The sequence below is a fragment of the Budorcas taxicolor genome, chromosome 15 (genome assembly GCF_023091745.1).
Source record: "Budorcas taxicolor isolate Tak-1 chromosome 15, Takin1.1, whole genome shotgun sequence".
In the NCBI taxonomy this organism is placed as follows: domain Eukaryota; kingdom Metazoa; phylum Chordata; class Mammalia; order Artiodactyla; family Bovidae; genus Budorcas; species Budorcas taxicolor.
In genome coordinates, this window is record NC_068924.1 from 21483009 (window position 1) to 21495429 (window position 12421).

At 52.6% G+C, this 12421-nt stretch overlaps 2 protein-coding genes across 5 annotated transcripts in view; one reads left to right on the forward strand and one right to left on the reverse strand.

Moving 5' to 3' along the window:
* Positions 1 to 7341, forward strand: part of SIK2 (salt inducible kinase 2) — a 133993-nt gene extending 126652 nt beyond the window's left edge. Inside the window, exons 14-15 of one of the 3 annotated variants that reach the window (XM_052653070.1) lie at positions 108 to 199; positions 1101 to 7341. In XM_052653070.1, coding sequence (XP_052509030.1) covers positions 108 to 199; positions 1101 to 1680 — 672 coding nt within the window. In that variant the 3' untranslated portion in view covers positions 1681 to 7341. Of the gene's footprint in view, positions 1 to 107; positions 200 to 996 lie in introns of all 3 variants that reach the window. The other 2 variants (XM_052653072.1, XM_052653071.1) reach the window with 2 other exon arrangements.
* Positions 4271 to 12421, reverse strand: part of PPP2R1B (protein phosphatase 2 scaffold subunit Abeta) — a 35260-nt gene continuing 27109 nt past the window's right edge. Inside the window, exons 16-17 of one of the 2 annotated variants that reach the window (XM_052653073.1) lie at positions 5259 to 5339; positions 4271 to 4399 (exon numbers count right to left, since the gene is read on the reverse strand). In XM_052653073.1, coding sequence (XP_052509033.1) covers positions 4292 to 4399; positions 5259 to 5339 — 189 coding nt within the window. In that variant the 3' untranslated portion in view covers positions 4271 to 4291. The remainder of the gene's footprint in view (positions 4400 to 5258; positions 5340 to 12421) is intronic. The other variant, XM_052653074.1, reaches the window with a different exon arrangement.

A 12421-nucleotide genomic window follows, 5' to 3' on the forward strand; every position in this document is an offset into this window, starting at 1 on the left:
CAGCTCCTGGAGGACTCACGTGCGTTCATCCTCCAGGCAGAAGTATAGGCTGATGACTGTGTCCTAGATGACAGCATGTCATGCTTGTATTTTTTCTGCTCTTCTAGAAGCCCAGCCTTCTGTCAAAAGCCCAGAACACCTGTCAGCTTTATTGCAAAGAACCGCCACGGAGCCTGGAACAGCAGCTGCAAGAACATAGGTGAGAGACAGTGGTCAGCCAGAGAGGTCACTTTCTTTGTGGCTGACTTCAGCTGGGTGCGTTGTCCTTCCCTCTCAAGTTTCCCTGTACCAGGACAACAGGTTTCCATATGCTAACACGGATATTCCACTGTCCGTGGAATATAGGCCTGTCAGAGAAGAGCAGCCCTAAGCCTGCTTTGTTTTCATTTTCTCCTGGTGTTTCCTCTCTGGTCTGTGAATAAACCTAAGCATTCAGGACCTGGGGGCTAATGCAGTTTAAGTGGGTTTTACTAGAAAGAAGGCCTCCAGCCTCCCTAGTAGTAATAGGTGCTGTCCAGCCTCCCTAGTAGAAGCATCTCGGCCAAGGTGAAAGTAAAAGTCGCTCAGTCATGTCTGACTCTTTGCGACCCCATGGACTACACAGTCCATGGAATTCTCCAGGCCAGAGTACTGGAGTGGGTTGTCATTCCCTTCTCCAGGGAATCTTTCCCAGCCCAGGGATCGAACCCAGATCTCCCAGACTGCAGGCAGATTCTTTACCAGCTGAGCAAGGTAGATGTCCCCCAATCCATGGTCCTCCAGAGGCCCACCCCCGCCTCAGAACCCGAGGATGGGGAATGTGCCCCTTGCTTCAAAGGGAGGAAAAACCCAAGGGTCTTAGAGAAAAGAAATTCACTGTGTTCACTTGAGCGCTGAGGGATCAGCCAGAATTGAGAGACAAAAAATAAGACTGGGTTTAAGAAACCAAACATGACTGGTTCCTACTCCCGTTTTTTTTGTTTGTTTTTTTGTTTTTTTTTTCCTGCCTTGGGAAAGAGAGAAGTGGGAGGACGGACGCTAATGACTGATACTGGATTTACATTAGAATTGCCGTCACTGAAGAAGACCTAAACTTCTTTCTTTTGGTATTGCCAACTTAGACTCCAGCAGAAGCGGCTCTTCCTCCAGAAACAGTCCCAGCTGCAGGCATATTTTAATCAGATGCAGATAGCAGAGAGCTCGTACCCACAGCCCCTTCCCCACCAGGAGACGCCGCCGCCCTCCCAGCCGCCGCCGCCTTTCAGCCTGACCCAGCCCCTGAGCCCCGTTCTGGAGCCGGCTTCCGAGCACATGCCGTTCAGCCCCTTCCTCAGCCCGTACCCCGAGATGCGGCTGCAGCCGCTGCCCGCCTCGCCAGGGGCCCATGGGTCCCCGCCGCCCCCGCCGCCACCGCCGCCGCCGCAGTCGGGGGGCACCCCGGCTCCCTTACAGTTCTATCAGACTTGTGAGCTGCCAGGCGCGGGCCCCCCGGAGCCCGAGCACCCCACTCCCGGTCAGTACCCGGCGGATGGAACCCCGCAGAGTAGCATGGATGGACCGGACTGTCCCAGGAGCTCAGGACTGCAGGAGGCCCCGTCCGGCTACGACCCTCTGGCGCTCTCCGAGTTCCCCGGACTCTTTGATTGTGAAATGCTGGAAGCCGTGGACCCACAGCACAGCGGCTACGTCCTGGTAAATTAACCTCAGCTTCACAGGAAGTGAGGCGGGTTGGGTGAAAAGAGTGTTGTCTTTCTATTTTCATTCCAGCCTTTTAAATTTAAAAGCTCGTTTTCCCGCCCTCTCCCTGATGCGGAAGAAGTCAAGTCACCCAACTGGAATTGGAGGGCCGGCCAGCCAGGTGTCACCTCCTGCTGGCTCTGTCCCACCGTGGTTTTCTGTGGCAAGTGCTGGAACGTGGTTGTCGGCTGCAGCTCATGCCCTTAGGTCAAGTGGAGCGAGCTCTCAGCGGAGGCACCAAGAAAAGTTTCATAAGAAAAAGACATCCAGACCTAGGTTTTACACAGAACTACATCAGTTCATCAAGGGAAACCTCGGTGAAAGCAGGAAAAAAAAAAGGCAATATATTTTTCACTGAAACAAGCAACAGCATGTTCCTCAAAGGCAAATCAAGAATACATATTGAAACTGATGCACAAGAAATAAAGTTGTACTTTGTCGCTGAATCGTTAAGTTCTGAGCTGCTGATGCATGGTGTTCCCGAGACCACTCAAAACGGTAGAGCGTGAGCTCTGTTTCAGGATCCACTGAGTAACAGCGGATACTGACCCCTGAGACCAGCAGTCACCTCCGTCTGAGCATGGGTGACACACCTCCTCAGAAGGTCGCTGGGTTCCAGAGTGTCAGAGTGTCCTGAGAGCTCCCAAAGATGCCACCTGTGGAACCAAGAGACACCCGGCAGTGGAGACCAGGGGCGGGAAAGTCAAGAATCGGTCAAGAGCAGCAGCCCCGGGCTGGGGAAGACGGGCTTTTCCCGCACGGTCTTCTGTGGAGACTTCCGGTTTGGGGCAGTTGGTCTGTAGAGGACCTTGTGTCTCTTTTAAAAATGTAATAACTACTTTGACTTTACACTAGGTGTTGCTAGTTGTTTATTGAGCTTTGTATATTTGGACAGTTTCATATAGGGCTTAGAAATTTTAAGGACGAGGAAAAATGAACTTTATCTCCTATGTGAAGTGGTAGTGCTGTGCCTTTCCCCTCCCCCAGATCACGCTTTAACAATTTCTTTTCTGTAGAAACCAACAGTTTTCCATTTATGTCAACGCTAAATCCAAAGTCACTTCAGAATTTGTTTTCCACCATGTGGGAATCACATCCTTAATTTCCTTAGAATTTTGACGTGTAATGAAATGTTCAAGTATTACAGCAATATTCAGAAGACCACAGATGTGTTAACCATTTGAGCAGATTCATCTGCCAAACATATGATATATTACTCGTACAACTGAACCCTTACAATTCAGTCTTCAGACTACGTGAAAAAAGATGCCACAGCTAGTTGACTGTGTAACCTAGAAATAATGAGTAATCTGTCATTGGGACAGTAAGATCCAAGTGATACAAATTCAGTATTATTTACAAAGACTCTCGTCTCTGTCCCTTAGAATGGCTTGTCCTGTGAGCAGATGAATGCGTAAGCACAAAGCATCTCCCTTAAAGCACAGAGAAGAGAGAGACTGCACTGATGCTGCATCTAGAAAACACCCTTAAGGTGCCTTTCCTCTAGCGCGAGTCCCGGCAGGCGAGGAGAAGCGCGCAGGGTCGCGGGGTTCTGTGACGGCGAGGCTCCGCAGGCACTCTGCTCGGGGCTGCACTCAGTGTGAGCACGGGAGGGCGGTGTGGAGGACTTGTTTTTGTGATTGGATAAGACGCAGCAGAAACCCAAGAAGGAAGTAGGCTCCTTCTACGAATTGTTTATTCCTCCTCATGCTTAAGATGGATGATTTTGTGAAACAGGCAACATCGTTTAAGAGATCCTTTCGTTAAGATCTCTAATCTGTTCTAAGTTTTTGCAAAATAAGCCAGTTGTAAAACAAGCTTGATTTGTTTAGACTGAAGGATGTTTTCCCAAAATGTTCTACAGAAGTGCTATAATATTTATGAAATTAAATGCCTTCCAGATTGAAGACGGGGGCCGCTCATTTCAGAGTCCCTAGGATGGCAGAGTTGCAGGCCAGGCCATGAGCCGCTGAGCCCAGGACCACTGGGCTGACGGATGAGGCAGCAGAGGCTGTGGGAGTGTCACGGCCCCAGAGGTGGCCCCTGGGGAGCACCCAGCAGTGCCCGGGTCTGTTCAGACCGCAGACCGCGCGCGAGGAGCATGACCCGTCCTGCTGGACTGTGTTGTAAGCTCCTGTTTGCTTTTCTCATTTATTTCAAGCAGAAATCAATAAATTCCATAACGATCTGTATTCTCTGAAATGTAAGCTGGTGAGAGGAGGCTGGTTCTGTTGTTCAGTCAGGCATTTTCCCACCCCCATCTGACCATCTCCTTTGCTCTGTCCCCTGACTAGTGACCTGTGTGAGCCTCCAAGCTGTTTTCTCTTCACAAATACTAAAGTAACACTAAGAAGGCTTGTACTACTCTTTTTATAAGAGAGGTACTCTAAAATGACGCCTTTGCAGTCTGTCTCACACCAGTGTGTGTACACTACTGTATGATAACCGTTAGCATCACCCTCTTGTAAACCGGGCTCCTCTGAAGACACTTTGGTGAGACGAACGTGAGGTAAAAACTTCATTCAGCAAAAAGTGCAATATGTGTGGTACTTTATTTTCGTTTATGCTTTCTCTTTTAAATCCGGGATATTAGTCTATGCTTTGGGAGAAAAAGCACCATCTCTGCAGTGTCCAGTTGGGGAAGTGTGTCTCTAGTATTTACGTGCAGCTGATATGCTGGTCCCTGTAAGGCAAACAAAGCACGTTAGCACAGCAGGCGGGGTGGCGGGTCCCCCCGAAACGGCCACGCGGACGCCCGCCACCCTCCCGCCACCTTGCTGCCGCCTTAGGAGCAGAGGAGGAGGAGGAAGGTTCTCCACGCCAGCCATCCTCCAGTCTCCACATGAGGGGCCCGTCAGGAGGACGAGGAGACGGAGCTGAAGGGCTCCTCCCTCCCCGCGTCAGACCTCGCCTCCAAGGACAGACAGTCGGCGTCCCTCTCTCCCTCAGCGTTGGAGCTGCGACCTGAGCCAGTCTGCTGGGGCTGGCCGGAGCCGCCGAGGGACGGGGGCCCGCGCCCTGCCGGGGAGGCAGTGGCGCCCTCTCGTGGCGGCACTGGCCGTCTCCTCTCTGCCTGAAAGGGTGGGTCTTAGGGAAATGAAATCTGCCTAATTGCCAGAGTTGGGAAGAAGGGTGTGATCACAGCTGAAGCATGACTGGCTGGCCAACCAGATACGAAAGGAAGGTAAGAAGCAGCCGCCTTCGCTCTGGCCGGTCAGAGGTCCAAGTGCATAGTGGTCAAGACGAGGCCCTGCTCAGGTGCGGGCAGTTCACACATGTGGACATGAGGAAGTGAATGCTTTCCCTGGCAGGGTCCTCCCAGCCGCAGTCAAGCCCCAGGTTAATACTGGGTTCTGTGTTGGGGTCAGAATTTTCCAGCCACGATTGCATTTAAAAGCCTGTATGAGGAGTCACACTTCAGTTGGCTTGAGAGAAATCTCACTCCAGCTAATTTTTCACATTTGTTCTCCTTTGAGACAATACGTAGGGCCTTTTGACAACATTGGTCCCACGAGCAGTGGCGGAGTCTGTTCGGGGCTGACCTTGGCTGTACCTGGACCCCTAAACTGGGCTGTCTCTGCTGCCTCCTTGGAAGCCACTGGAGCCACTCGGTCTCTTTGTGCCTAGAAATCAAAGGTAAAACCTGGAGAACAGGTAGTAAGTTGGAGTCACTGTACAGACAGGGATCTTTGATCATTTTATTGCTTCTGGAGATTTTTCTAGAACTTGTCTACAGAGTGATGTGTGAAAGACAAGAACGGTGTCATCTGCCTCTCTTTCTAAACTGGGACCAAAAGAATTGAACAAATGCGCGTATCCCTTCTGACAGGTTTGGTAGTTCGGCGCTCCCTGGCCTGTGGTCCCAGGGAGGAGGCTGATGACGGAGCACTGTCAGCCCATGGCCCCTGGAAGGCGTGAGGGGACCCAAGCTGGCCGTCCCCAACACCCCCCAGACTCTGGACCCCGAGACCCTGGCCTCACAGTGCCCCTCCCATCTTTGTTTCACTGCTCCTCCCCGTGAAGGTAGCCTGGCTGATTCCAGAAGACTCACAGCCGCCCCAGTTATACCACCGTCTTGCCCACGTCTCTTACGCAGATTTCAACACACCGGGCAGAGGCGTGCACCTGCTGTTGCAGAGATTGAGAAAGGCGCAGCAGCACTGCCTGCAGCCAGGGTAGGTTAGCTGGTTCCTGCCAGGCACTCGGCTCATCTGTCCAAAAGGAGCAGTAGCTTCTATCCGCACATTGATTTACCCAGCACTTTCACAAGCGATCTCTGCTAACTCCTCACAGCAGTACTATGAAATTAGTTGAGCAGTTAGTCCTCATTTTTTACGGCTGAGGAAACCAAAGCTCTGAGCTCTCCAAGCCACAGAGCTCAGGAGTAGAGGAGCTGAGGGAGGCTCTCGGGATGCTCTTCCCTCCTCAGTAGCAGTTGAGGCATCTCACGAGTAAACAGCTATATAAGCAAAGCCCCCATGTTGGTTAAGCGCTGGATAAACATTGTCCCCAAAACCTTGTTCCAAATCGACTGCTGCCTGGCTTTGGTGGAAGAGCTGCCGTCCAGGTAACAGCAGTGCATGAGTGAGGCCCGGGGGAGCCACAGAGCCCACAGGAGCCGTCTCTCAGTGTCCAGTTAACCGCAGATGCTCAGGCTCATGCCAGAGATGCTGCGTTTCTCCATCTCCCACAATAAAACAATTTCCTGCAGAAGCTGGTAATAGCACACACCCTTTCTTGATGCCAAGGGGTCCAGTTGCACAGCTTAACTACCATTGCAGACGAGCAGACTCAACCCCAAGAAAGGGTCCTGCTTAGGAAAGAATCAGGAGCTCAGTACAGTCCTGAGGAGGGGGGTGGAGTGTATTTACAGTGAAGGCCCATAGAGTTAAAAAAATAACATACTTTGAATACTTTTGTCTTCAGAGGCAAAGTGGGTGGGTAGGGAGGAGCTTTAAAAATAGAAGTACAAAATAACATCCTGGAAAAATGTGACCCCAGATTGGAATAATGTTACATTAGCAAATACAGATAACTGGGCCTTGCTAGGGGCTGTGAGATGCTTATCTGTTCAAGATTTGCTCAGTCAAGGAAATTCACGTGGTGATACCATCCCACTATTGATGGCAAAAGAAATCTGCCTCCACCAAAATCTCTGAAGGCAAAAGAACCACAGAGAAAGGAGGTTTGCTTCTCTTTGGGGTTTGCAATTTAGGAAACAAAAGTGATAGAGCTATTTGCACTTTGTAGAAAGGGCAAGATTATTTGCTTATTTCTGAAGGGAGGAGGGTGGTCTTTGCTGGATGTTTGGTTTGTGAAAGAGTTACTTTTGATAAAATTAATCTAATTGTAGTTATTTTTTTCCGTGTGCTTTTTTTTTAATTACTAAGAAAAAATGGTGAGTTCAATAGCTTTGGTATTTTGAGTGCAAATCATAATAGCTCCAATGTGAAAAAAATCAAAATGTAACCTGTCACTCAATGTTAGAAAATGGCTTAAAATACAGTTTAATAAATGATCTTTGTATCAAGCATAATTTAAATGGGGTAATTTTCTGCAAGGAAAATGTATTGTTTCTACCTTTCCAACCCTCTTGAATTAAAATAAAAACAACTTGTTTTCTAAGAGCCCGGGTGATCTGAATGGCAGGCGGGTGAAGCAGGGCCATTCCCTTGTCAGGCCTTGGGTGGAATTTTGAGAAATATTGATGGTGGCTGTGTTCCCTGAGCTCTGGTGCTCATTTCACGCTGCAGAGAAGGACACTGGATGTGTTCTCATTGACGTCAGCAGGGTAAATAATACCTTGCTCTAAAGTCACCCGAGCACACGGCAGTGCTGGAGAACGCTGGCCAGAGCACAGCTGACCGCAGTCTGCACACAGGTTGGGGAGCAGGGGGGCGATGCTGCCGCCGGCACTCACTCGTGGACTCAGAGAGGGAGCCGGGCGAGGGTCTCTGCAGCGGGAGGGGGAGCTCGGGCTCCCCCCGCCCCAGGACAAGCAAGCTGCAGGCCAAGGGGACACTGGCACTTCCTCAGGATGGCACATATCTACAGAACACACGCACTGTGGTCCTCCTGCCCATGGGACCAGATGCACCAGGCTATGGCCCCCTCCTGATGGGAACCACCAGCTCAGTACCCACGGAGCTGGAGAACCCATTTGCTGAGGCATCTGGGGCACTCTCATTCACTCGGCACTTGTTTCAGTGCTGGACCCCAAGTGAAAGGGCAGTATTAAATCCCACTTTCTGGGGATTTCCCTGGCCGTTCAGTGGCTAAGACTCCATGCAGGGGGCACAGGGTTGATCCCTTGGTCAGGAAACTAAGATCCCACTTGTGTGAGGTGTGGCCAAATTAAAAGGGAAAAAAAATATATCCTACTTTCTGGCAGCAAATTTAAGATTTGGTTTCACTCAGACCATTCCAGTTGAGCCATGCTACAGCACTGAGACAGCTCCCAAACTGAGGGGTCACCCGCTGGCCCTGGTGGGGGGCGGGGGGAGGCCTGGAGGAGACAGCCAGGGGCGGAAAGAGAGCAGAGCCTGCCCGCCGACCACCCTGCTGTCCCAGCACCACCTACAGGCACTCGGTCCTGCTTCCAGATAGCTCTTAATCTCTGTCTGGCTGCCCGAGAATCCAGTAACACTCTTTCAGCTGCCTTTTTTTTTTTTTTCTTTTTTGAAGGAAAGCACTCAATTTCAGCAACAATGTTTTGCAAACTTTACCCTTTCCCACCAAATTTCTCCATCATCTTGATCTTGTGTTGCCAAAAACAACCCCAGTGTCCAGGGTACAGGCAAAAATAACAGCCCTGCCAGCAGAGACTGGCCGGAACTCTAGCCCCAGGTCAAGCCCTTGACCTTCACAGGCAGAATCTTGGTTCGATGGCCTTTGTGAGCCAGAAGCTCAGTGCAAGGGGCAAGGGTGCCCTGAGCTCCAGACGCAGGACCTCTGGGGTCCAGAGCTTGTCAAGAGTGCTCCCACCTCCAAAGCAATGCAGCATCTGCAATGCTCCTCACCAGAGTCCATCTCCATCACGGCCAGTCAGGGTCCCACCCAGGGTTCTGTTGACCATCTGTTCCTTTCTACTCCACTAGTTCTTAAACAGGTTTCACAGATGCCTCTGACATGCTGATAAAAGGCTCTGGATCCTCTTCTGAGCAACGAGCAAACCTACATATACACAACTTGAGACAGACAATTTCAGGGGAGGAGTTGCTTCCTGGACCCACTGAGGCCTGTTTGTGGGGCTGGAGGGGTTTCTAACCCCCAACTTAGAGCACTAGCATCTCTGTCTGCAACCCTTAACACTCCTCAGTTACCCTCCTGGTAGTGGCTCAGTGGTAAAGAATCTGCCTGCAGTGCGGGAGACCTGGGTTCAACCCCTGGGTCAAGAAGATCCCCTGGAGGAGGAAATGGCAACCCACTCCAGTATTCTTGCCTAGAGAATCCCATGGACAGAAGAGCCTGGCGGGCTGCAGTCCATGGGGTCACAAAGAGTCAGACACGACTGAAGCGACTCGGCAGCAGCAGGGTTCACACTTCTGAGTGTTCCCACCCCTCCCTGGGTGGATCCCGAAAGCAAGAGCGCCCCCTGCCCTGCCCGCAGCCCCAGGGCACCACGGGAGGAAGTTCTGGGCTTTATGCACTAAGCCCTGAGTACCACACCGCTACAAGACACGTGTCACCTGCACAGGTGACAGCCACTCTGCCCTTTTCATTTGGTCCCAGTGATACCACTTCACAGAAATGACAGTACGTGTGAAACTAACACAACATTGCAAACCAATGGGCACATCTGGCACGCAACGTTCAGTCGTGTCTGACTCTCTGACCCCATAGAGTGTACCCCTCCAGGCTCCTCTGTCCAAGGGATTCTCCAGGCAAGAACTCTGGAGTGAACTGCCATTCCCTTCTCCAGAGGAGCTTTCCAAGCCAGGGATTGAACCCGGGTCTCCTGCACTGCAGGTAGATTCTTTACTGTTCGAGCTAAAGAGAAATCCTCTGCACTCTAGTAAGAATCTTTTAAAAACTGAAATGACAGGGTGGAACAGCTCTGGATGGATGGGATATTGTTCACGGCTTATCGTTTGGAGGGTCCCTTGGGAGAAACATGTAGGTCTCAACTGAAGCAAGGGGGATGTCACCTCAGACATCAGCAGCAGACGACCGAGGCCATGCCCCAAAGCCAGGTCAGCAGAGCGCGAAGCTGGCGCGTGCTTCCAGCCGCTCACCTGACACGCCTTTCTGCCACAGGTGTGCCAGTCCGCTGGCCCAACTGAGCTCCTCTGGACTGACAGTTGCAAATACCGAGGGAGCACTGAAAGCTCCCTTTGTATAAATTTCCAGGGGACTTTCCTAGGTACGCTGACTCAGAGCTGGTCTGCTGCCCAGGAGAAGCCGGTGCCGGGCTGAGCTGCTGAGTGAGGAACCCGGGTGCAGGAGACGGCATGCCCGGGAGGGGCGGACGCCCCACTGCAGCCGTGGCCCCGCGAGCTGGTTGTGCGGAGAGCTCAGGAAGTCTGGGCCCCAAGAAAGAGTTGTCGGGGATCCAGCCTCTCAGAGGGAGATGCTGTCGGCCTCCCTGTCAGGCAGACTCTGAAAGCTTCTGACTCAGTCTTTCTCTTCACGCCCCAGAGATGAGAGAATAAACGGGGCCTGAGATACCAAAAGGGGGCCTGACTGGGAGCCCTGACCCTGAGGAGGAAGCGCGTCACCACGCCGGGATTACCCACACAGTTAGGGGGCAGGGGTGGGATGCAACTGAACTGAGGGAAAGCCCCCCAGGCCTCTCCCTGAAGCATTGCCCCACTGTGGGACCCCAAGTTCACAGACCAGCCGGCGGCTCAGGTTCCAGTCCAAGGCCTACTAGAACTGCCCCCCAGTCACTAAAGAAGCACCGATGTTCAGCAGGCCCCTGCGCCAGCCAAGAGAGGGCCCAAGGTCAGGCAAGCAGCTGGAGGAGGCTCCGGGGATGAAAGAGCTGGGCAAGGAGGGCCCAGCCAGGAGCAAGTGTGGGAGAACGGAGTCCAGCCTCCCCGCCCACTCCCTGGAGCGGTCACTTGGCCACTAAGGCCCTCCAGTCGGGTGGAACCTATCCATTCTTTGCCAGGGACAGCTTGGGAGGCAGCAAAGGTCCCCTGGCTGGGTACTTGGCCCCTGGAACTACTCCCAGCCCTACTGCTAACCTGGGCAAATCACTGCCAAGGCTCATTATCCCAATGGTGACTCGGGAACACAGATGAGCTGAGTCAACAACCACTTTACTGTGAGGTTCGAGTGCAGCCTGGCCTAGCCCTGCCCTCCAACAAGGAAGCACTCAGAAGACTCCCAGATCCCTTCAATGGCTTGTCACTTCTACCTCTCTTGTTTTCATTTAACTCCTGATCATCCCAGCACTCAACATAGAAAATAGTTGTTTGGTGCCGATGAAATCTCGTCACAGATTTAAGGTGGCTGCCCTATTCCGAGCACCTGCTCCAGGTTAAGACCCAAGAACAGGGCTTCCCTGGTAGCTCAGGGGTAAACAATCTGCCTGCCAATGCAGGAGACGTGGGCTTGATCCCTGGTCTGGGAAGATCCAACGTGCCGTGGAGCAGCTAAGCAGGGCCTCACGACTTGCTGAGCCCGTGCTCTAGAGCCCGGGAGCCGTGACTACTGAGCCCCCAGGCCCCAGAAGCCGTACCTCACAAAGGAAGCCACGGCAATGAGATGCCCGTGCACCGCAACGAAAAGTAACCTCCACTCGTCGCTACTAGAGAAAAGCTCACGCAGCAACAAAGACCCAGCACAGCCAAAAATAACTAAACAAACAAACAAAAAAATACAAAGAACCAAGAACTTTGCCTAGGATTTCTTCTTTCAGTGATGAATTGTAGGCATGGGTACCACAGATAAAAGAACAGCTGTGAGAATCCATGTCCCACTTAGAAGGCTTTTCTCATCCGTCTCCAATTTTTAAGACTGAGCTTCAGGATACAGCAGGGCTGGAGGGCTTGCAGTCTTTCTCTGCAGAGACGGCTGCTCGGTCCCCACCCCTGAGAGAGAAGGTGTGGAGAGGCGGCAGGCCCTGAGGACACTGCTCCGCGGACCCTGGCAATGGTCTGCTGCCCTCTCCCTGGGCCCTGATCTCCGGATTGGATGCAGGCCTCCTCTTGTCATTCTGGGCTCAAGAGAACCAACCTCCTACCCTAAGGTTGGCCCTTTCTTGAGGAGCTCCTCCCCTTTAGACGTCCACAGCCGAGCTCCTCAGAACTGCCCTGGAGACCCTCAGGCAGCACCCAGGCCCCCCTACCTGCTCTCGGGAGAGAAAAGGACAGGCCAAGATGCCCCTCTCCTCCAGGAAGCAGGCTCCAAAGAGAGCCAAGATTCCCGAGTGGCAGGAGGGCCCCACCTCAAGCTGGCGAGAACTGCTGATTTAAAATACAGAGGGGAGACAGGTGCCAGAGGCAGAGGTCAGAGATCCTAGGGGCCCAAATGAATGACACGCTGAGCTTGGGGAAAATAAGGAGAACTGGAAAAACCAGAAGGGAAAACAAAGAAGGAAGAATGGGCGCAGAAGGGGCAGTGTCAGTGGAGATGGGGTGGCCGGGCCCTGGCCAGCATCTGCAGGGCACAGGCTGTCGAGTCAGAAGGAGACCGACAGCAGGTTCCGGCGGGGCGGCGGCGCGGGGCGGGGGCGCGGGGCGGCGCGGGGCGGGGGCTG